At 42.4% G+C, this 25,169-nt stretch overlaps 1 protein-coding gene across 2 annotated transcripts in view; it reads left to right on the forward strand.

Annotated features, from left to right (window-relative positions):
* The first annotated feature begins 3,785 nt into the window (after positions 1-3,785).
* LOC110533570 (cell surface glycoprotein MUC18) overlaps positions 3,786-25,169 on the forward strand; it is a 67,985-nt gene continuing 46,601 nt past the window's right edge. Inside the window, exon 1 of one of the 2 annotated variants that reach the window (XM_036989978.1) lies at positions 3,786-3,997. In XM_036989978.1, the coding sequence (XP_036845873.1) occupies positions 3,934-3,997 (64 nt within the window). In that variant the 5' untranslated portion in view covers positions 3,786-3,933. The remainder of the gene's footprint in view (positions 3,998-25,169) is intronic. The other variant, XM_036989977.1, reaches the window with a different exon arrangement.

Below are 25,169 nucleotides of genomic sequence, written 5' to 3' on the forward strand. Positions count from 1 at the left end.
TGATTTGATTTGGATTTATTTTCAGCAGTTGTGGCAAAGTTACAGGGCAAGGGCTTTGGTAGTGGGCGTGGCCAAGTGCACAATTTTAGAGGCCTTCCTCTTGGCCGCAGAGTCAAAATGTTGCTGTTTTAAAGAAAATATATATTTTAGAGCTTGCAATAAAGGCACTACAGTGTGCTTGTGCACGTGATATTAAAACTTTTAACTTTAAACATTTTACAGTTTATAGCTAGTTTCCTGCAATTCTACACATTTGTCATGGGGCTGTGAGAAAAATTGCAGTTTAAAAGCTAATTACCAGCAATTTGACACATTTTGCCATGGGTTGAGAGAATTTTCCCTTTTAAAGCTTATTTCCTGCAATTATACACATTTTGCCATGGCTTATGCCTTGTTCTTATGCTATCGGAGTGACTCAAACATAACAAAATCAACATTTTTGGAATTTCAGATCTCTCTGACTGTCTAGTTTTTATTTTGGTCATTGTTAGTTCTGAAAGATGATCTTATTAAATAATGTATTTCTCCATTATCTTTTTTACATACTTTACATCTGGTTTTAGTCATTTAAGTTTACACTGAAAAAGTTTTACCATCTTGAAAATGACCCCCCCCCCCCCCCCCCCCAAAAAAAAAAGAATAGTTGTTGCAGTGGAAGCCACGATTTAGCAGCGGCAGGGGCCTCAGGGCTACTCCTAATCCTCTGTTGGTTCATCTCTCCCTCATGTCCTCCACATCGTCAGCACCCACCCAGTAAGCCCAACGGGAGTGGATTTGTCATATGATACTAGGGTGAGGAATAGAGATATCATGTGTTTTGTGAATGTGATGATTAGTCATAACGGTCATCATTCTGGTCTTTGCAGAATATGCATTACATTAATCTAGCAAGATAATGACTTTTTGTCAACCATTCTACAAAAATATGTCCAAGAAACAGGAAAGCACAAATACTGTGTGTTTTTGACTGAGTTTCAACCTCTTGTTAACCTGTCTGTTTCAGACTAAATAATTAATTGATATGAGGTATCCACCCAGCTGTACTTTGAAACCCATTTTAATGAAGTGACAACATGCTTTGTCATAGTGATCTTGACTTGTTCATGAGACACTTGTAGTTGAGTCGACAAAAGTCCTGCTTGTCTTTCCAGACCACAATCATTCTGGAAAAGTCAACTTGGAGACTTAGCGAGAGTGTGCAGATCATCTGAACTGGCACCTGTCTCTTGGTAAAGTAATTTGTGTGTGTTAATGGTGTTTGACCATTAAATCCTTACTGTCACCCCCATCTCTCCCCACCCTGTTTGCTCTCCGGTGACACAACAGTGTGAGAGACAGATGGGAAACTGATACAAATCAAATGTTATTTGTCATATGCTTTGTAAACAACAGGTGTAGACTAACAGTGAAATGCTTAATTACTTATAACAGGGAGAGAGAAAGAGAGACAGAGCAAGAGCAAAAGGTACAATCAATTTGAGATAGAGAAAATGAAATGTAAGCATGGAATCGTCTTTTTCTGCCTTCTCTCTATCACATGGAAAATAAAGTATTTGGGGCTCTGGGTCCACATCAATGGCATTTTCTCATTTGCTTCAGACTTGCCTTCTCTGCTCTATAGTCTGGACTTTACTGTACCCCGGCCTCAAGGGACTGTGCTACATGCTGCCTTTGTGACCTTCTTTCTAAATCCACTGGACCAGATTTAGCGCACTTGCAGGGGTGGTAGAAATGTCAATTCCTACTGTGTACAGTGATGACTGTTTGTACCCGCAGGTGAACACACCCACATGGGGTAATGCATGCAGAGTGTGTGATGGATGCAGGTGACCTTGACTACACTGACAGTGTGGTACCTGTAGAGACCATTTTGTAAGCAGAAATGATTGAGTAAAATATTAACACTAATTGTTCACCATTGTTTCTGATGTGGTCCTTGTTAGATTTGGAAGTCTAAATATACCACCATTGAGGAGATTGAATGTGTAATTCACCAAAAAGAAAACATATTGCCGAACCAGATATCCTGCACAACCTAAAATAATGTAAAAACAGAACATATGTGTCCTGTTACATCTATTGTTCATCATAGCTCAACGTAGCTCTATAACTGCCACTGTTTTTTTATTTCACCTTTATTTAACCAGGTAGGCTAGTTGAGAACAAGTTCTCATTTGCAACTGCGACCTGGCCAAGATAAAGCATAGCAATTCGACACATACAACAACACAGCGTTACACATGGAATAAACAAAACATAGTCAATAATACAGTAGGAAAAAAAAGTCTATATACAGTGAGTGCAAATGAGGTAAGATAAGGGAGTTAAGGCAATAAATAGGCCATGGTGGCGAAGTAATTACAATATAGCAATTAAAACACTGGAATGGTAGATGTGCAGAAGATAAATGTGCAAGTAGAGATACTGGGGTGCAAAGGAAAAAGATAAATAAATAAATACAGTATGGGGATGAGGTAGGTAGATAGATGGGCTGTTTACAGATGGGCTATGTACAGGTGCAGTGATCTGTGAGCTGCTCTGACAGCTGGTGCTTAAAGCTAGTGAGGGAGATATGAGTTTCCAGCTTCAGAGATGTTTGCAGTTAGTTCCAGTCATTGGCAGCAGAGAACTGGAAGGAAAGACGACCAAAAGAGGAATTGGCTTTGGGGGTAACCAGTGAGATATACCTGCTGGAGCGTGTGCTACGAGTGGGTGCTGCTATGGTGACCAGTGAGCTGAGATAAGGTGGGGCTTTACCTAGCAGAGACTTGTAGATAACCTGTAGCCAGTGGGTTTGGCGACGAGTATGTAGCAAGGGCCAACCAACGAGAGTGTACAGGTCTTCATGTCTGCCCTATGGGTTGATCTTACATCCATTTGTAACCGTATATCTCCCTGCACTGTGTCCCAGGCCCGGCAGCCTTGCTCTGGAGCACCTCTCTGCTGCAGCTGTTAGCGGAGGTGACAGTCAAGTGATGAAAACAGCCGAGGTCATTAACGACCTGCAAGCTAAGACGCTCCGGAGAATCCCTTTTTCTAGGGTTGAGAGTTGGGGCCACTACTGTGTTTACAAGGGCACATAAAAAAAAAAAAAGTTATTTACAATGACGGCCTACTCTGGCCAAACCCCGACGACGTTGGGCCAATTGTGCACCGCCCTATGGGACTCCTAATCACGGCCGGATGTGATACAGCCTGGATTGGTGGACATGGCATCTCTTCCAATATTCTTCCAATTTACAGTAGGCTATTTCTTTACCTATCGAGAACAAAGGGTCATGTAAATAGGATAGAATGTTAATTCCTTGTTCAAATCCTTTTATGTCATGGCATTACCTTATTGGAATATTACATGAGCTGATGATATTCATGCTAAATAAATCATAATCATATAAATCATATTTTCTCATTTCATTTATCAGTCCTAGTTCGTGATACAGCCACCCTATTGTGAATGTAACCAATGTGAACTGGCTAGGTAGTTAGCGGGGTGGGTAACGATGCTTCGAGGGTAGCTGTCGTCTATGTGTGCAGAGGGTCTCTTGTTCGAGCCCAGGTAGGGGCGAAGAGAGGGACGAAAGCTATGCTATACATAAAGATAGCAAAATGAGATACCGTGTTAGCCAATAGGTGTTATTCCAGGCATGATGTAAATTTACCATCCATAATAGATACAGTTTTTTTCTCCCAAGAAAAAAACTCGTGTTTCTCACTAAATACAAAAGGGAAGGGGGAAGGAATTTGGAAATCCAAAATGTTCTCCTACAGACAGTACAATAGAGTAGACGACAGACCTTTTTCTGCAACTCCACGCCCTCACCCCTCCCTCCCTTGCTCGCTTTCCTTCCCTACAGTCCAGACTGGCTTGCGCTCTCCTTGCGCGGCAAACGAACTAGTTTCATTCTAAAGACTGGATAAGACGAGAGAAACAGCATGGCTTTCCCAAAGAACTCGTTCATATTGTTGTTTGTTCTTATTTGTTCCCTCAGTTTGAATGGTAAGTAAGACAAATACAACCATTTTGCTTTGTTTTTGATATTGGGAAACTTTTCTCGAGGGGTTGACAAATGTTTACAACGGGGAGAGTTTGAATGCACTTCGGCATGCATCCCGACTGAGTGAGGGATGGATGCTGTAGCAGCCCAAAATTAGGCTGTTTTGAATGTAAAGTTTCATTTATTTCAACACAGTCACATTAAAACCAAATAGATTTAGACTTTTTTTGAAGCCTTGGCCATAATAGACACTTTGAGGCAAGATTTTGTAGCGTATTTCCAGATTCGGAGAAGCAAGTGCCAGTGTGAAAATATTGAAACGTGAACGGTTGGAGCATACCCCGAGTGAACAACGTAATATGAACACCTGCTCGTTCTATGACATAGACTGACCAGGTGAATCCTGGGGAAGGCTATGATCCCTTATTGATGTCACTTGTTAAATCCACTTCAATCAGTGTAGACGAAGAGGAGTTAAATAAGGGGTTTTAAGCCTTGAGACAACTGAGACATGGGTTGTGTATATGTGCCATTCAGAGGGTGAGTGGGCAAGACAAAAGATGTAAGTGCCTTTGAACGGGGAATGGTACTAGGTGCCATGCGCACTGTTTTGAGTGTGTCAAGAACTGCAACGCTGTTGGGTTTTTCACGCTCAACAGTTTCCCGTGTGTATCAAGAATGGTCCACCACCTAAAGGACATCCAGCCAACTTGACACAACTGTGGGAAGCATTGGAGTCAGCATGGGCCAGCATCCATGTGGAACGCTTTCGACACCTTGTAGAGTCCATATTACGGCCCAATGAATTGAGGATGTTATAAGGGCGAACGGGAGTGCAACTCATTACTTGGAAGTTGTTTTGGGGAAATAAAAAATCGTCCATATTTCCAAACGAGTAAAAACCTGCCATAGACAGAGTTAACTGTACATTTTATTGACGTCTCAATATTAACATGGTAATTTAAGTGGCCTATTCATTAGGTATAGGCTAAGATTTGAAATCACGTTGCCAATTATCACAGCAAATATCCATGCAGTGTCCATTCTGGAATTCTGGGTAAACCTTGATGTGTTTTTGCATTATAAACACAATTTTCTTACCAATATTATCATAGGATATGTGTTGGACCGCCAAAGTCCATGGTGCTAACTGTTGGACACCCCTCTCCAACGACCAAGAGGTTTACATTGTTTAATCAAGAGCTGACTGCTGTCAATGGAATATCTCTGTTTTTCATCTCCTGGACCAGGGGCCTTCTTTTAAGTATAAACTATGTTAGGTGTTCACTGTGCCTGTTTTGATAAAAAATCATAAGACCAGGACCATAAAACCAGGACAGAGTTCTGCAGATAAAATATCAGGCATAAGTCAGGTATTAGTCACATTTTGAATCCATTCTTTTCCCACAGTTGTGACTGAAAATGCATAGGTTTGGGTTACTGTGGTCATATGAATGTAAAGTTAGGATATGGTCACCTGACACTGTGTTGTAAATACTTTGCATGAGTAGGCCTACTTGTGTGTATCTACATTATTGTGTGTGCATGTTTGTGCACTCTAAACTAGGATGGGTGGAGGTTGAGTGTTGCTTTTACTAAGTGCAACTCCCATTAACAGTGTGTGTGAGTGTCGTTTTCATCGTCTGACCCTGCTGGTCACAAGGCACAACGTTTCCTCTCCACCCACTAAATCCTCCACTCATAGTTCAGCGGACACTCCCTGTTCATTTAACTATCTCTGAGTATGGTGTGGCATTCCCTCTCCTCCTCCCCATGTCCTTCTCTCCCTCCATCACTTCACAACAGGACAACACTCACTCTGCCCTGGCCTTATCCCTAATTTAGCCTCCAATCCCTGTTTTTTCCTCTTTTAACCTTGTCTTAATTGGGTCACCTCCACTTAATCCTCAGCTCCTCCTCATCCCCCTGGGAGATGGAGTAAAGCTGTCTGTTTTGGGATTATTGACTAGAGATAGAGACCCTTGGCCCATCTGGAGCCTCTAAACAGAGACTGTTGTGAGTATGATACCCCTCCTCATATAGGCATTTTGAAGGCACTTGTATCTTAAATTCTTAAAAGTAGATAACAGCATTTCCATATGAGGAATTCAACAAAATACTTGAAATTATATTGAGCATGCATGCCTAATCTATTCCTGCCTTTTACTGTAACTCCAAAACATGAAGGCATTTCACTACTAACCATCTATAATCAGGCTCCTGAGGTTGGAGATTCTCTAATCAAGTTTTAGAGAACAAAATCATCCCAAAAAAATGAAAGTAGTGCTGCTCCCTGAGCAGAGAAATCAGGCCTGGCTTTCTTTGAATGACACAAACACTGCCATTATTTATGAGGTTGCATTATATCTCTCCATATTTCTTGATGCATTGGCCCATTCCCCGCATACATTTTTATATTAATTCAGATTAAGGAAATAATAGACTTCAAATTAAGCCTTCATTTGAATATGGAAGTATATTACTGTCCCCGTCCATCATAGGAGCCTCAGTAGGCCTATGCCCACTCAGTGAGCAGCCCACTTCCTGCTTGATGGAGCATCCCCTGACCTCTGCTGATGGAAGCACAATGGGATGCTGTTCCCTCTCAGAGACCAGTCTTTGCACATTGCTAGGTTCATCAACAATGGAGCCCTGCTTTTCCTGCAGCTTAATATTCAGAAGTATTACAGTTCTTTAAGTATGTATTCGGGACTGAACTCAGATGACCCAAAATATTAAATTAAAGAAGGCATCTGAAAGGAAGCTTTTAAAACGACTGAAGGAAATTCTATGGACATATTTTAAGCATCTTTGGTAGAGGAAGATGTTCTCTTCACATCTTCAATGATTTCCTCTTCTAGAAAGAGGGGGAGGGAACGAGAGAGAGAGAGAGTTTTTCAAGACTGAATATAACCTTAGTTTTGGCAGTCATTATTTTACTGAGGAACGGAGCACTCAGCCCTTCCTAAAAATCTATATGAAGAGCTCCCCAGATTACACACTATTCATCACGAATGGAAACATTCATGGCATAATAATACACAGTTGCTAGTGGTTCTCTGACATGTGCATCTAGATAAGATGTAATGCCATTAACCAGAGCCCCTGGCTGAGATATCAACCTGTCACTTACTGATGGGGGAACTCTGCATGCTCATGAGAGTATAATGCAATTGAATGTTAATCATCACTTGTATATGATGATGTAATGTCATAGACCTCCAACAGGGGGCAGCAAGAGGGTAAATTATTATGGATGGTCTATTAAATGGATAAAAATGCTTAATCCTAAAGCAAACTCTCAGGCTCCCAGCAAAGCTTTAGATTAATTATTATATTCAAGCCATGCTTTCTCGCAGAGGAAAAACATATTCTATAAAATTAAATATTTTTTTTGAGGCCAAGACTGAAAGAACAGAAGTCTGGCTGAACAATAGTATTCTAGCTCCAGCAGCCAGACACTTCTCAATACCATGAGAACATACTGTACCCATAAGCTCATACCTTTTGTGACTTTCCCCCTCTTTTCTTCACAACTCCTCCGTTACAGAAGTGAGCAGCTGTGGAAATGAGGTGGATTTGCCGTGTGACGGTCCAGAGGCAGCTGGGATGTGTGCAGCTGCGGGCCTCGTCCATACTGTTAGTGCATGAGTGACAGCTAGCCACGGCACATACTCAAACATACTGACTCTTTGTGTTCTTTAGAGAGAGGGTGATAGCTGAGCCCAGAGGCTTAAAATAGGGCCTTGAAATAGTGCTGATGATTTTTATTTGAATCCCCATTAGCCGACACCAATGGCGACAGCTAGTTTTCCTGGGGACCGACACATAACGAAAAAGACAATACAGACAAAAATACTTTATAATTTGCATACATTTAAAACATTAACATAGAAATTATAGATGTATATACAGTTGAAGTCGGAAGTTTACATACACCTTATCTAAATACATTTAAACTCAGTTTTTCACAATTCCTGACATTTAATATTTGTAAAAATTTCCTGTCTTAGGTCAGTTAGAATCACCACTTTATTTTAAGAATGTGAAATGTCAGAATAATAGTAGAGAGAATAATTTATTTCAGCTTTTATTTATTTCATCACATTCCCAGTGGGTCAGAAGTTTACATTCACTCAATTAGTATTTGGTAGCATTGCCTTTAAATTGTTTAACTTGGGTCAAACGTTTTGGGTAGCTTTCTACAAGCTTACCACAATAAATTGGGTGAATTTTGGCCCATTCCTGACAGAGCTGGTGTAACTGAGTCAGGTTTGTAGGCCTTCTTGCTCGCACGTGCTTTTTCAGTTCTTCCCACAAATCTTCTATAGGATTGAGGTCAGGGCTTTGTGATGGCCACTCCAATACCTTGACCTTGTTGTCCATTTTGCCACAACTTTGGAAGCATGCTTGGGGTCAATGTCCATTTGGAAGACCTATTTGCGACCAAGCTATATCTGATGTCTTGAGATGTTGCTTCAATATATCCACATAATTTTTCTTCCTCATGATGCCATCTATTTTGTGAAGTGCACCAGTCCCTCCTGTAGCAAAGCACCCCCACAACATGATGTTGCCACCCCCGTGCTTCACGGTTGGGATGATGTTCTTCGGCTTGCAAGCCTCCCCCTTTTTCAGACCAGAGGACATTTCTCCAAAAAGTACGATCTTTGTGCAGTTGCAAACCGTAGTCTGGCTTATTTATGGGAGTTTTGGAGCAGTGGCTTCTTCCTTGCTGAGCGAGCTTTCAGGTTATGTCGATATAAGACTCATTTTACTGTGGATATAGATACTTTTGTACCTGTTTCCTCCAGCATCTTCACAAGGTCCTTTGCTGTTGTTCTGGTATTGATTTGCACTTTTCACACCATATTACGTTCATCTCTAGGAGACAGAACGTGTCTCCTTCCTGAGCGGTGTGACGGCTGCGTGGTCCCATGGTGTTTATACTTGCATACTATTGTTTGAACAGATGAACGTGGTACCTTCAGGCGTTTGGAAATTGCTCCCAAGGATGAACCTGACTTGTGGAGGTCTACAATTTTTTTTCTAGGCAGATTTTTTTAAATTTTCCCATGATGTCAAGCAAAGAGACACTGAGTTTGAAGGTAGGCCTTGAAATATATCCACAGGTACACCTCCAATTGACTCAAGTTATGTCAATTAGCGTATCAGAAGCTTCTAAAGCTTCTGGAATTTTCCAAGCTGTTTAAAAGCACAGTCAATTTAGTGTATGTAAACTTCTGACCTACTGGAATTGTGATACAGTGAATTATAAGTGAAATAATCTGTCTGTAAACAATTGTTGGAAAAATTACTTGTGTCATGCACAAAGTATATGTCCTAACCGAGTTGCCAAAACTATAGTTTGTTAACAAGAAATTTGTGGAGTCGTTGAAAAACGAGTTTTAATGACTCCAAGCTAAGTGTATGTAAACTTCCGACTTCAACTGTACACTGAGTATACTGAGTGTATATATTTACACTACATTGCCAAAAGTATGTAGACATTCTCGTCGAACATCTCATTCCAAAATCATGGGCATTAATATGGAGTGGGTCTTCCCTTTGCTACTATAACAGCCTCCACGTTTCTGGGAGGGCTTTCCACCAGATGTTGGAACATTGCTGCGGGGACTGTGTGTGTGTGTGTGTATGTATGTGGACACCCCTGCAAATGATTGGATTTGCCTATTTCAGCCACACCTGTTGCTGACAGGTATAAAAGATTGAGAACACAGCCATGCAATCTCCATAGACAAACATTGGCAGTAGAATGGCCTTACTGAAGAGCTCATTGACTTTCAACATGGCACTGTCATAGGATTCCAACAAGTCATAGGGTTCCAACAAGTCAGTTCGTAAAATATCTGCCCTGCTAGAGCTGCCGCGGTCAACTGTAAAGTGCTGTTATTGTGAAGTGGAAATGTCTAGGAGCAACAAAGGCTCAGTTGCGAAGTGATAGACCACACAAGCTCACAGAACGAAAAAATCGATATTCCTCGGTTGCAACACTCACTACCAAGTACCAAACTGTCTCTGGAAGCAACATCAGCACAATAACTGTCCATCAGGAGGTTCATGAAATGGGTTTCCATGGCTAAGCAGCCGCACACAAGTCTAAGATCACTATGCGCAATGTCAAGTGTCTGCTGGAGTGGTGTGCAGCTTGCCACCATTGGACTCTGGAGCTGTGGAAACGTGTTGTCTGGTGTTTCTTTTTTTCTTTTATTTATTTTATTTCACCTTTATTTAACCAGGTAGGCTAGTTGAGAACAAGTTCTCATTTGCAACTGCGACCTGGCCAAGATAAAGCATAGCAGTGTGAACAGACAACACAGAGTTACACATGGAGTAAACAATTAACAAGTCAATAACACAGTAGAAAAAAAGAGTCTATATACATTGTGTGCAAAAGGCATGAGGAGGTAGGCGAGTAATTACAATTTTGCAGATTAACACTGGAGTGATAAATGATCAGATGGTCATGTACAGGAAGAGATATTGGTGTGCAAAAGAGCAGAAAAGTAAATAAATAAAAACAGTATGGGGATGAGGTAGGTCAAATTGGGTGGGCTATTTACCGATGGACTATGTACTATGTTTCCTGAAGTCCACAATCATCTCCGTAGTTTTGTTGACGTTGAGTGTGAGGTTATTTTCCTGACACCACACTCCGAGGGCCCTCACCTCCTTCCTGTAGGCCGTCTCGTCGTTGTTGGTAATCAAGCCTACCACTGTTGTGTCATCCGCAAACTTGATGATTGAGTTGGAGGCGTGCGTGGCCACGCAGTCGTGGGTGAACAGGGAGTACAGGAGAGGGCTCAGAACGCACCCTTGTGGGGCCCCAGTGTTGAGGATCAGCGGGGTGGAGATGTTGTTGCCTACCCAGGAAGTCCAGTACCCAGTTGCACAGGGCGGGGTCGAGACCCAGGATCTCGAGCTTGATGACGAGCTTGGAGGGTACTATGGTGTTGAATGCCGAGCTGTAGTCGATGAACAGCATTCTCACATAGGTATTCCTCTTGTCCAGATGGGTTAGGGCAGTGTGCAGTGTGGTTGAGATTGCATCGTCTGTGGACCTATTTGGGCGGTAAGCAAATTGGAGTGGGTCTAGGGTGTCGGGTAGGGTGGAGGTGATATGGTCCTTGACTAGTCTCTCAAAGCACTTCATGATGACGGAAGTGAGTGCTACGGGGCGGTAGTCGTTTAGCTCAGTTACCTTAGCTTTCTTGGGAACAGGAACAATGGTGTCCCTCTTGAAGCATGTGGGAACAGCAGACTGGTATAGGGATTGATTGAATATGTCCGTAAACACACCGGCCAGCTGGTCTGCGCATGCTCTGAGGGCGCGGCTGGGGATGCCGTCTGGGCCTGCAGCCTTGCGAGGGTTAACACGTTTAAATGTCTTACTCACCTCGGCTGCAGTGAAGGAGAGTCCGTATGTTTTCGTTGCAGGCCGTGTCAGTGGCACTGTATTGTCCTAGCCAGACACCTAGGTACTTATAGATGTCCACATATTCTAGGTCGGAACCATCCAGGGTGGTGATGCTAGTCGGGCGTGTGGGTGCAGGCAGCGAACGGTTGAAAAGTATGCATTTGGTTTTACTAGCGTTTAAGAGCAGTTGGAGGCCACCGAAGGAGTGTTGTATGGCATTGAAGCTCGTTTGGAGGTTAGACAGCACTGTGTCCAAGGAAGGGCCAGAAGTACACAGAATGGTGTCGTCTGCGTAGAGGTGGATCAGGGAATCGCCCGCAGCAAGAGCAACATCATTGATATATACCGAGAAAAGAGTCGGCCCGAGAATTGAACCCTGTGGCACCCCCATAGAGACTGCCAACTCTGTCTGCAAAGTAGTTGGTGAACCAGGTCCAGGGTGTCTCCCCCTTTGAAGAGGGGATCCTTGGGGATCTCAGACGATATGAAAGAGAGGTTGAACAGGCTGGTAATAGGGGTTGCGACAATGGCGGCGGATAGTTTCAGAAATAGAGGGTCCAGATTGTCAAGCCCAGCTGATTTGTACGGGTCCAGGTTTTGCAGCTCTTTCAGAACATCTGCTATCTGGATTTGGGTAAAGGAGAACCTGGAGAGGCTTGGGCGAGTAGCTGCGGGGGGGGGGGGGGGGGGGGGGGGCTGTTGGCCAAGGTTGGAATAGCCAGGAGGAAGGCATGGCCAGCCGCTGAGAAATGCTTGTTGAAGTTTTCGATAATCATGGATTTATCGATGGTGCCGTGTTACCTAGCCTCAGTGCAGTGGGCAGCTGGGAGGAGGTGCTCTTGTTCTCCATGGACTTTACAGTGTCCCAGAACTTTTTGGAGTTAGAGCTACAGGATGCAAATTTCTGCCTGAAGTATTGGTTCCTGACTTCCCTGAACAGTTGCATATCGCGGGGACTATTCGATGCTATTGCAGTCCACCACAGGATGTTTTTGTGCTGGTCGAGGGCAGTCAGGTCTGGAGTGAACCAAGGGCTATATCTGTTCTTAGTTCTGCATTTTTTGAACGGAGCATGCTTATCTAAAATGGTGAGAAAGTTACTTTTAAAGAATGACCAGGCATCCTCAACTGACGGGATGAGGTCAATATCCTTCCAGGATACCCGGGCCAGGTCAATTAGAAAGGCCTGCTCACAGAAGTGTTTTAGGGAGCGTTTGACAGTGATGCGGGGTGGTCGTTTGACTGCGGATCCGTAGCGGATACAGGCAATGAGGCAGTGATCGCTGAGATCCGGGTTGAAGACAGCGGAGGTGTATTTGGAGGGCCAGTTGGTCAGGATGACGTCTATGATGGTACCCTTGTTTACTGATTTAGGGTTGTACCTGGTGGGTTCCTTGATGATTTGTGTGAGATTGAGGGCATCTAGCTTAGATTGTAGGACTGCCGGGGTGTTAAGCATATCCCAGTTTAGGTCACCTAACAGAACAAACTCTGATGCTAGATGGGGGGCGATCAATTCACAAATGGTGTCCAGGGCACAGCTGGGAGCTGAGGGGGGTCGGTAGCAGGCGGCAACAGTGAGAGACTTATTTCTGGAGAGAGTAATTAAAAAAATTAGTAGTTCGAACTGTTTGGGTATGGACCTGGAAAGTATGACAACACCTCCCCCTTTGGCAGTTCTATCTTGATGGAAAATGTTATAGTTGGGTATGGAAATCTCCGAATTTTTGGTGGCCTTCCTGAGCCAGGATTCAGACACGGCAAGGACATCAGGGTTAGCAGAGTGTGCTAAAGCAGTGAGTAAAACAAACTTAGGGAGGAGGCTTCTGATGTTGACATGCATGAAACAAAGGCTTTTTCGATCACAGAAGTCAACAAATGAGGGTGCCTGGGAACATGCAGGGCCTGAGTATACCTCCACATCACCCGCGGAACAGAGAAGTAGTATGAGGGTGCGGCTAAAGGCTATCAAAACTGGTGTGATGAATTATGCTTCACCATCTGGCAGACCGACGGAGGAATCTGGGTTTGGCGGATGCGTATCCTGCCCCAATGCATAGTACCAACTGTAAAGTTTGGTGGAGGAGGAATAATGGTCCGGGGATGTTTTTCATGGTTTGGGCTAAGCCCTTACTTTCAATGAAGGGAATTCTTAACGCTACAGGATACAATGACATTCTAAACGATTCTATGCTTCCAACTTTGTGGCAACAGTTTGGGGAAGGCTTTTTCCTGTTGCAGCATGACAATGCCCCTGTGCACAAAGCAAGTTCAGTACAGAAATTTGTTGAGCTCTGCTTGAACTAATAACACACAAACAATTATATGTTTTCATGTCTTTATTGAACATACCGTGTAAACATTCACAGTGCAGGGTTGAAAATGTATGTAAACCCTTGGATTCAATAACTGGTTGACCCTCCTTTGGCAGCAATAACCTCAACCAAACGTTTTCTGTAGTTGCGGATCAGAACTGCACAACGGTCAGGAGGAATTTTGGACTATTCCTCTTTACAAAACTGTTTCAGGTCAGCAATATTCTTGGGATGTCTGGTGTGAACTGCTCTCTTGAGGTCATGATGTTGGTGTGCTATGACTTTTTCCCTCCACACATAGTCTTGTGTGTTCCTTCCAAACAACTCAACTTTAGTTTAATTTGTCCATAGAATATTTTGCCAGTAGCGCTGTGGAACATTCAGGTGCACTTTTGCAAACTTCAGACCTGCAGCAATGTTTTATTTGGACAGCAGTTGCTTTTTCCGTGGTGTCCTCCCATAAACACCATTCTTGTTTAGTGTTTTATGTATCGTAGACTCGTCAACTGAGGCGTTAGCGTGTTCCAGAGATATCTATAAGTCTTTAGCTGACACTCTAGGATTCTTCTTAACGTCATTGAGCATGCTGTGCTCTTGCAGTCATTTTACGGGATGGCCACTCAGTGCTGAACTTTCTCAATTTATAGACAATTTGTCTTACCGTGAACTGATGAACATCAAGGCTTTTTAGAGATACTTTTGTAACCCTTTCGAGCTTTATGCAAGTCAATGATTCTTAATCTTAGGTCTAAGATCTCTTTTGTTCAAGGTAAGGTTCACATCAGACAATGCTTCTTGTGAATAGCAAACTCACATTTTGTGAGTGTTTTCTATCGGGCAAAGCAGCTCTAACCAATGTCTCCAATCTCGTCTCATTGATTGGACTCCAGGTTAGCTGACTCCTGACTCCAATTAGCTTTTGGAGAAGTCATTAGCCTAGAGGATCACATACTTATTCCAACCTACACAATGTTTAAATTATGTATTCAATATAGACAAGAAAAATACAATAATTTCTGTGTTATTAGTTGAAGCACACTGTGTGTCTATTGTTGTAACTTAGATGAAGATGAGATCAAATTTGATGACCAATTTATGCAGAAATCCAGGTATTTCCAAAGGGTTCACATATGTTTTATTGCCACTGTATGTATTTGTGTGTGTGTGTATATATATATATATATATATATATATATAACACTTTTCTGGTTACTACATGATTCCATATGTGTTATTTCATAGTTTTGTTGTCTTCACTATCATTTGACAATGTAGAAAATAGTAAAAATAAAGAAAAACACTTGAATGAGTCGGTGTGTCCAAACTTTTGACTGGTACTGTATATTACAACTAAAGAGAAACACAAAATAAACAATACAGCTTAAGAATAATATTGTGTGGGGTGTGTGTACATACAATTACTGATGGAAATACTGACTAAAAGGTATTGGTGGAAAATATGCTCTTGAACTGATATTCGATTTAGAGTAGAGCTTAAAAAGTATAATCTGTTTGTACCGTGTCTCAGTAGACCTTTTTGGCCAAGCCATGCAGTTTACATTCCCAAATACTTTTTGCTTGGTGCTGGGACTCCCAACTTTACCAAAACATTAATTGAACCTTTAAACTTCCGGATCATTTATTCTGATTGACCTTAAACGTCCACAGCCCTGACAGCTGCATTCAGGAGCTCAGACGAACATGACACCTCTCATTCTGGAGGCTCATTGATCAAGGCCAAAGAGCCATGGAGTTAGGTCCTGAGCCTTGCTGTGCTAAGCCCCCTTGAGCAATGATGAGGTGAGACAGGACCACAGGGCCCGAGGGAAGTGCCAAAACAGTCCACCCCCCTGCACCATTTGAAGTTGTTCACTGAAGGGTGGACCAAAACAATGAGTAGGGGCTTATATGGGCCCCAGGTTGCTCCATCCAGGCTTTGATTAGAGGAGGGGGGTCTTCCGAATCCGAAGTGTATCTAGACCTGTATATAGGGGGTCTAGAGGCTGTGCTGATCTGAAGAAAGTCTCGGTTTGTTTTGATTCAGTTTCTTTAGTGGAGCTCTTTCATTGATTATGGTTACATACCCATGGCTTTAGATTTTGGTTGGACGTCTTTGCCACGTTGTTAAAAAAATAAACCAGGCACAGACAGTATATCAAAGAGGCATCCAGCAACCAGTGCATGAGCAGGCATCCACCCTGGGCCTGAGCTGAGGGCTTTGCCATACATACAGTATCTCCTGACTGTGGATTATTAATCTTAGTGTGGGTTTTCATATTGAACAGTTGGTCTATATAAAGTGATTAGAATTATTCCTGCCCTCTTGGAGGGAATTCCTCAGCATTGACTTATTCGTGCCAGAAAACAGAAAAAAACCCTCTTGAGATTAACAGTTTTATTCAGGGCATCTCTTTCATCAGAATGGAATGTGTTAGACCCAGGGGAGAATGACTGCTCCCTCTCATTGAAGCGCGGAAGTTCAATGCCGACCGTTGTACTGCAGTCATTGTTTGCAGAAAGCAACATCCCCCATTATAGGGAATGGGATCTTGGATGGCAATCCTCTTGTAAAAAGATAAAGTAATTAAAAGTGAATTATGGTACCAATAATTGCTTTTAATACACCAGATATACAGTGGGGCAAAAAATTATTTAGTCAGCCATCAATTGTGCAAGTTCTCCCACTTAAAAAGATGAGAGAGGCCTGTAATTTTCATCATTGGTACACTTCAACTATGAAAGACAAAATGAAAAAAAGAATCCAGAAAATCACATTGTAGGATTTTTTATGAATTTATTTGCAAATTATGGTGGAAAATAAGTACTTGGTCACCTACAAACAAGCAAGATTTCTGGCTCTCACAGACCTGTAACTTCTTCTTTAAGAGGCTCCTCTGTCCTCCACTCGTTACCTGTATTAATGGCACCTGTTTGAACTTGTTATCAGTATAAAAGACACCTGTCCACAACCTCAAACAGTCACACTCCAAACTCCACTATGGCCAAGACCAAAGTGTCAAAGGACACCAGAAACAAAATTGTAGACCTGCACCAGGCTGGAAGACTGAATCTGCAATAGGTAAGCAGCTTGGTTTGAAGAAATCAACTGTGGGAGCAATTATTAGGAAATGGAAGACATACAAGACCATTGATAATCTCCCTCGATCTGGGGCTCCACGCAAGATCTCACCCCGTGGGGTCAAAATGATCACAAGAACGGTGAGCAAAAATCCCAGAACCACATGGGGGGACCTAGTGAATGACCTGCAGAGAGCTGGGACCAAAGTAACAAAGCCTACCATCAGTAACACACTACGCCGCCAGGGACTCAAATCCTGCAGTGCCAGACGTGTCCCCTTGCTTAAGCCAGTACATGTCTAGGCCCGTCTGAAGTTAGCTAGAGAGCATTTGGATGATCCAGAAGAGGATTGGGAGAATGTCATATGGTCAGATGAACTCAAAATGTAACTTTTTTGGTAAAAACTCAACTCATCGTGTTTGGAGGACAAAGAATGCTGAGTTGCATCCAAAGAACACCATACCTACTGTGAAGCATGGGGGTGGAAACATCATGCTTTGGGGCTGTTTTTCTGCAAAGGGACCAGGACGACTGATCCGTGTAAAGGAAAGAATGAATGGGACCATGTATCGTGAGATTTTGAGTGAAAACCTCCTTCCATCAGCAAGGGCATTGAAGATGAAACGTGGCTGGGTCTTTCAATATGACAATGATCCCAAACACACCGGCTGGGCAACGAAGGAGTGGCTTCGTAAGAAGCATTTCAAGGTCCTGGAGTGGCCTAGCCAGTCTCCAGATCTCAACCCCTTAGAAAATCTTTGGAGGGAGTTGAAAGTCCATGTTGCCCAGCAACAGCCCCAAAACATCACTGCTCTAGAGGAGATCTGCATGGAGGAATGGTCCAAAATACCAGCAACAGTGTGTGAAAACCTTGTGACGACTTACAGAAAACGTTTGACTTCTGTCATTGCCAACAAAGGGTATATAACAAAGTATTGAGATAAACTTTTGTTATTGACCAAATACTTATTTTCCACCATAATTTGCAAATAAATTCATTAAAAGTCCTACAATGTGATTTTCGGGATTTTTTTCCTAATTTTGTCTGTCATAGTTGAAGTGTACCTATGGGGAAAATTACAGTCCTCTCTCATCTTTTTAAGTGGGAGAACTTACACAATTGGTGGCTGACTAAATACTTTTTTGCCCCACTGTATGTCCTTGAACCAATTATTTTATAATCACACACAGAATATATTTGAGTTTAGTTTCTAATAATTTAGTTGCTAATGGCAGCCTGCAATACCGCGGTCGGCCTTCAACTGGAGTTACTCAATGAGAGGAGGCAGCACTGAGCTAGCCTGCAACATCACTTCCTGGAGTAGCTCAAAATGCGCATATTATGTCTGCATGAGTCTTCATATTAATAGACTTCATTTGAGCTCCCAAGTGGCACAGCGGTCTATGGCACTGCATCACATTGCTAGATGCGTCACTACAGACCCTGGCTCTGATTCAGAGGGGTTGGGTTAAATTCAGAAGGCACATTTCAGTTGAATACATTCAGTTGGACAACTGACTATGTATCCCTCTTTCCCTTTGGTTCGATCTCGGGCTGTATCACAACCGGCAGCTGCCGTCGGTTCTATAGGCCAACGTGCAATATTGGAAAAATAAAATCGATGACCTACGATCAGGATTATCCTACCAGCGGGACATTAACCTTTTCACACGTTCCAACACACTGGTGTGAGTGATCATTCTACAGTGGTCCCTGTAGGGTACGATCAAACCGGTGTGATTAGAATGCTTATTTAGAACTGCCTGTTTCAAATGACGCAACAATCAGCTTTTGAGCTGGCCACACAGTTTTTTCAGAAACATTTTGCACAAACACAGTCCTTACAAAGTTATGTCCAGAATGTAAGCTGTTAATTTTTTGATGCAATGTTCAGACATTCACAGAAGTATCTACAGCATAACACAGAAAAATGTAGGCTACATTTGTCCTAGTGCTATCTGAGGAAAGATTGACGTAACACAAGCGGTCATATTTTTAGAACTCTTGGCTGACATAAACAACAATATGAATGAGCTATTACTATTTATAATGAATCACATCACGGGTGAGCTCACCATTGATCAAAATAATTGAATAAAACACTCTAGAAATCGAAAGTAATTTGTTGATGGGCAGTTTTTGCACCGCTGCCATGCTTTTCTCTCTCTCACAGAAACCAAAGATAATAAGAGAAGACGAGGAGTTTGGTCTGTTTATAGTATGCATGTTGAAGGGGGTGTGTCGTCTACCATTGTTCACATCCCACCATTCACTTCCGGAAGTTCGCAAAAAATTAGTGAACCCTTACTCACCTCATTTTGTTATTACATCTTTGGTCCAACAGACGATTACGTGAAACCCAGAATGCATTGTATGTCAACAAACATGGCTCCACACACAGCTGGAATTAGCTTAGCTCATCATACAATCAGTACAACCTTCAAAAAAGTATTTTACACACATAATATGTGCCCATTACAATCTATGCAAGAATCGGAATGCATGATTTGTCACCGGTACTTGAAAACATGTGAATAAAACAGTAAATATATAAATAATTCCCACACAAAATATTTTCTGATAGTGATTTATTGATACAAGTGGCGCTTGCTGGCAGTCAATCAAAATAAAATCAAATCAAATTTTATTTTATTGGTCACATACATATGGTTAGCAGATGTTAATGCGAGTGTAGCGAAATGCTTGTACAGTTGAAGTCGAAAGTTTACATACCTCAGCCAAATACATTTAAATTAAATTTTTCACAATTCCTGACATTTAAAATGTCCCTGTCTTAGGTCAGTTAGGATCACCAGTTTATTTTAAGAATGTGAAATGTCAGAATAATAGTAGAGAGAATGATTTATTCCAGCTTTTATTTCTTTCATCACATTCCCAGTGGGTCAGAAGTTTACATACACTCAATTAGTATTTGGTAGCATTGCCTTTATATTGTTTAACTTGGGTCAAACGTTTTGGGTAGCCTTCCACAAGCTTCCCACAATAAGTTGGTGAATTTTGGCCCATTCCTCCTGACAGAGTTGGTGTAACTGAGTCAAGTTTGTTGGCCACCTCGCATACACTTTTGCAGTTCTGAGCAACACATTTTCTATAGGATTGAGGTCAGGGCTTTGTGATGGCCAGTCCAATACCTTGACCTTGTTGTCCTTAAGCCATTTTGCCACAACTTTGGAAGTATGCTTGGGATCATTGTCCATTTGGAAGACCCATTTGCGACCAAGCTTTAAATTGATGTCTGATGTCTTGAGATGTTGCTTCAATATATCCACATAATTTTCCTACCTCATGATGCAATCTATTTTGTGAAGTGCACCCAGACCCTCCTGCAGCAAAGCACCCCCACCACATGATGCTGCCACCCCCGTGCTTCACGGTTTGGATGGTGTTCTTCGGCTTGCAAGCCTCCCCCTTTTCCTCAAAACATAACGATGGTCATTATGGCCAAACAGGACATTTCTCCAAAAAGTGTTACCTTTGTCCCCATGTACAGTTGCAAACAGTCTGGCTTCTGTTTTGCTCAGCGGCCTTTCAGATTATGTCGATATAGGACTCTTACTGTGGATATAGACACTTTTGTACCTGTTTCCTCCAGCATCTTCACAAGGTCCTTTGCTGTTGTTCTGGGATTGATTTGCACTTTTCACACCAAAGTACGTTCATCTCTAGGAGACAGAATGCGTCTCCTTCCTGAGTGGTATGATGGCTGCGTGGTCCCATGGTTTTTATACTTGCATACTATGGTTTGTACAGATGAACGTGGTACCTTCAGGCGTTTGGAAATTGCTCCCAAGGATGAACCTGACTTGTGGAGGTCTACAATTATTTTTCTTGGCTGATTTTTTTTTTTGATTTTCCCATGATGTCAAGCAAAGAGGCACTGAGTTTGATGGTAGGCCTTGAAATACATCCACAGGTACACCTCCAATTGACTCAAATTATGTCAATGAGCCTTTCAGAAGCTTCTAAAGCCATGACATCATTTTCTGAAATTTTCCAAGCTGTTTAAAGGCACAGTCAACTTAGTGTATGTAAACTTCTGAAAAAAAATACTTGTGTCATGCACAAAGTATATGTCCTAACCGACTTGCCAAAACTATAGTTTGTTAACAAGACATTTGTGGAGTGGTTGAAAAATGAGTTTTAATGACTCTAAGCTAAGTGTATGTAAACTTCCGACTTCAACTGTCATCGCTCACTCCCACTCTGAGCCATTCAGTGTTGTTGCTTATGTATGTAGCTAGTGAGCTAAGCTGTAGCATTAGCAATGTCTTTCAAAAGGAGACAATGCGGAAATTCTGGAGATTTTTTAAAATTCTGACAATGAGTCTGAGAATGAAAGTCCGGAATCAGATTCTGAAAGGGACAGTGAGGAGCTGCCCCTCATCTTGTAGCCATTGAGAACCACGAATCTGAGGACCCCTTGTCCACTGACGAAGTCCCAGGTCCCTTCGAAGATGCTGGTGGTGAAGGAGGCAGACCGACAATCAATCTAATGTAGTCTCCCCTATTTTCCTCTCTGTTTCCCTATTTTTGTTCTCCTTTATCCCTGTCATTATGTTCCTTTTTTGCTAAAAAATTTTTTCCCCAGTTTCAAACTTGCACAATACCAAAAGTTTTCAGAAATCTAGTGTGACCGATTGCATCACTGCCTGGTATGGCAACTGCTCGGCATCTGACGTAAGGTGCTACAGAGGGTAGTGCGTACGGTCTAGTACATCACTGGGGCCAAGCTTCCTACCATCCAGGACCTATATACTAGTGGGTGTCAGAGGAAAGCCCCAAAAGTTGTCAGACTCCAGTCACCCAAGTCACAGACTGTTTTCTCTGCTACCGCTTGCCGTGCAATTTTTTTTTTTTTGATTTTCCCATGATGTCAAGCAAAGAGGCACTGAGTTTGATGGTAGGCCTTGAAATACATCCACAGGTACACCTCCAATTGACTAAAATTATGTCAATGAGCCTTTCAGAAGCTTCTAAAGCCATGACATCATTTTCTGAAATTTTCCAAGCTGTTTAAAGGCACAGTCAACTTAGTGTATGTAAACTTCTGACCCACTGGAATTGTGATACAGTGAATTATAAGTGAAATAATCTGTCTGTAAACAATTGTTGAAAAAAAATACTTGTGTCATGCACAAAGTATATGTCCTAACCGACTTGCCAAAACTATAGTTTGTTAACAAGACATTTGTGGAGTGGTTGAAAAATGAGTTTTAATGACTCTAAGCTAAGTGTATGTAAACTTCCGACTTCAACTGTCATCGCTCACTCCCACTCTGAGCCATTCAGTGTTGTTGCTTATGTATGTAGCTAGTGAGCTAAGCTGTAGCATTAGCAATGTCTTTCAAAAGGAGACAATGCGGAAATTCTGGAGATTTTTTTAAATTCTGACAATGAGTCTGAGAATGAAAGTCCGGAATCAGATTCTGAAAGGGACAGTGAGGAGCTGCCCCTCATCTTGTAGCCATTGAGAACCACGAATCTGAGGACCCCTTGTCCACTGACGAAGTCCCAGGTCCCTTCGAAGATGCTGGTGGTGAAGGAGGCAGACCGACAATCAATCTAATGTAGTCTCCCCTATTTTCCTCTCTGTTTCCCTATTTTTGTTCTCCTTTATCCCTGTCATTATGTTCCTTTTTTGCTAAAAAAAAATTCCCCAGTTTCAAACTTGCACAATACCAAAAGTTTTCAGAAATCTAGTGTGACCGATTGCATCACTGCCTGGTATGGCAACTGCTCGGCATCTGACGTAAGGTGCTACAGAGGGTAGTGCGTACGGTCTAGTACATCACTGGGGCCAAGCTTCCTACCATCCAGGACCTATATACTAGTGGGTGTCAGAGGAAAGCCCCAAAAGTTGTCAGACTCCAGTCACCCAAGTCACAGACTGTTTTCTCTGCTACCGCACGGCAAGCGGTACCATAGCGCCAAGTATAGGACCAAACGGCTCCTTTAACAGCTTTTACCCCAAGCCATAAGACTGCTGAATAATTATTCAAATCACCACCGGACTATTTATATTGACACACCCCCCCCCCCCCCCCCTCCATTTGTTTTTACACTGCTGCTACTTGCTGTTTTATCTATGCATAGTCACTTCACTCCTACCTACATGTACAAATGACCTCGACTAACCTGTACCCCCGCATATTGACTCAGGACCGGTACCCCTCGTATATAGCCTCGTTATTGTTATTTTGATGTGTTACTTTATTTTTTACTTTAGTTAATTCTTTCTTGAACTGCACTGTTGGTTAAGGGCTTGTAAGTAAGTATTTCACGGTGAGGTCTACACTTGTTGTAGTATTCTGCACATGTGACAAAGTTTGATTTGATTTAAGATTTGATTTGATATTAGCCATCCTGCCTGTCTGTACTGTATGCCCCCTCATATTGGGAGCGTCCGTCTGTGGGACACATGACACTCTCTTGGGCCAGGATCCGGGATAACCAAAAGATGTGTGGAGATCAAAAACTGCTGCCAGTAATGCTGCTTACGTGCCAAGTGTTACCCCTGTCTTCGACCCTTTAAGAGTTATATATTAGTAAGCAGGTTTACCTTAAAAGGTGACAGTATCTTTGTAATGACGATTCCAAAGGGACTCTAAGAACCTCTCTGATGTTGTCTTTGCTGAAACTTCCCCCCCGTTCTTCTTCCTTTGCCCCAAACCTCTCTATTCCTCCGAACAAAAAAGTTCAACAAACAGCAGCTGCACACACCTGGCACCCAATTCACAGACAAGGCAGATTTTTGTGGGGGAATGGGCAGAGGTTGGGGTGCTACACTGCTCAGGTTACACAGAAATCTTATACTACAACGCCCCCCCAATCCTAGCCACCGCCATTCTTCTCAGTTGAAAATGTGTCCTCCCACACCTCTCTCATGCCTCCCCCCTCTCTTGTGGCCACTGTCGACCCCCCCCCCCCCCCCCTTGTCTTTGTTTGACTGGTGGATTGAGCCTGAGACTGCCAGGCCTCAATGTATTTCTGTTTCTGTAGGAAACTGTATTTATTAACATAGAAATACCAATAGCAGAATAAAACACCAGTGATTTTTAGATACAGGGAGAGACAGGGTGGAAGTGTGGGGCAATGTGCAGTCCTGTCAAAGAAAGATTCATTGTTGATATGAATTGTAATTTTAAATCCTGTCATTTATTCAGTCTATTCAAGGCCATTTATTTTCTACATGGCACTTTCAGGTTGTTTTGGCCCGGGATTATTACTCCATCCCTTTGTACTGTGAATGGATAGAATAGAGAAGATACAGTGCCTTGCGAAAGTATTCGGCCCCCTTGAACTTTGCGACCTTTTGCCACATTTCAGGCTTCAAACATAAAGATATAAAACTGTATTTTTTTGTGAAGAATCAACAACAAGTGGGACACAATCATGAAGTGGAACGACATTTATTGGGTATTTCAAACTTTTTTAACAAATCAAAAACTGAAAAATTGGGCGTGCAAAATTATTCAGCCCCCTTAAGTTAATACTTTGTAGCGCCACCTTTTGCTGCGATTACAGCTGTAAGTCGCTTGGGGTATGTCTCTATCAGTTTTGCACATCGAGAGACTGACATTTTTTCCCATTCCTCCTTGCAAAACAGCTCGAGCTCAGTGAGGTTGGATGGAGAGCATTTGTGAACAGCAGTTTTCAGTTCTTTCCACAGATTCTCGATTGGATTCAGGTCTGGACTTTGACTTGGCCATTCTAACACCTGGATATGTTTATTTTTGAACCATTCCATTGTAGATTTTGCTTTATGTTTTGGATCATTGTCTTGTTGGAAGACAAATCTCCGTCCCAGTCTCAGGTCTTTTGCAGACTCCATCAGGTTTTCTTCCAGAATGGTCCTGTATTTGGCTCCATCCATCTTCCCATCAATTTTAACCATCTTCCCTGTCCCTGCTGAAGAAAAGCAGGCCCAAACCATGATGCTGCCACCACCATGTTTGACAGTGGGGATGGTGTGTTCAGCTGTGTTGCTTTTACGCCAAACATAACGTTTTGCATTGTTGCCAAAAAGTTCAATTTTGGTTTCATCTGACCAGAGCACCTTCTTCCACATGTTTGGTGTGTCTCCCAGGTGGCTTGTGGCAAACTTTAAACAACACTTTTTATGGATATCTTTAAGAAATGGCTTTCTTCTTGCCACTCTTCCATAAAGGCCAGATTTGTGCAATATACTTGTATAGATTGTTGTCCTATGGACAGAGTCTCCCACCTCAGCTGTAGATCTCTGCAGTTCATCCAGAGTGATCATGGGCCTTTTGGCTGCATCTCTGATCAGTCTTCTCCTTGTATGAGCTGAAAGTTTAGA

This window comes from Oncorhynchus mykiss, chromosome 10, assembly GCF_013265735.2.
Source record: "Oncorhynchus mykiss isolate Arlee chromosome 10, USDA_OmykA_1.1, whole genome shotgun sequence".
NCBI classification, from domain to species: Eukaryota; Metazoa; Chordata; class Actinopteri; order Salmoniformes; family Salmonidae; genus Oncorhynchus; species Oncorhynchus mykiss.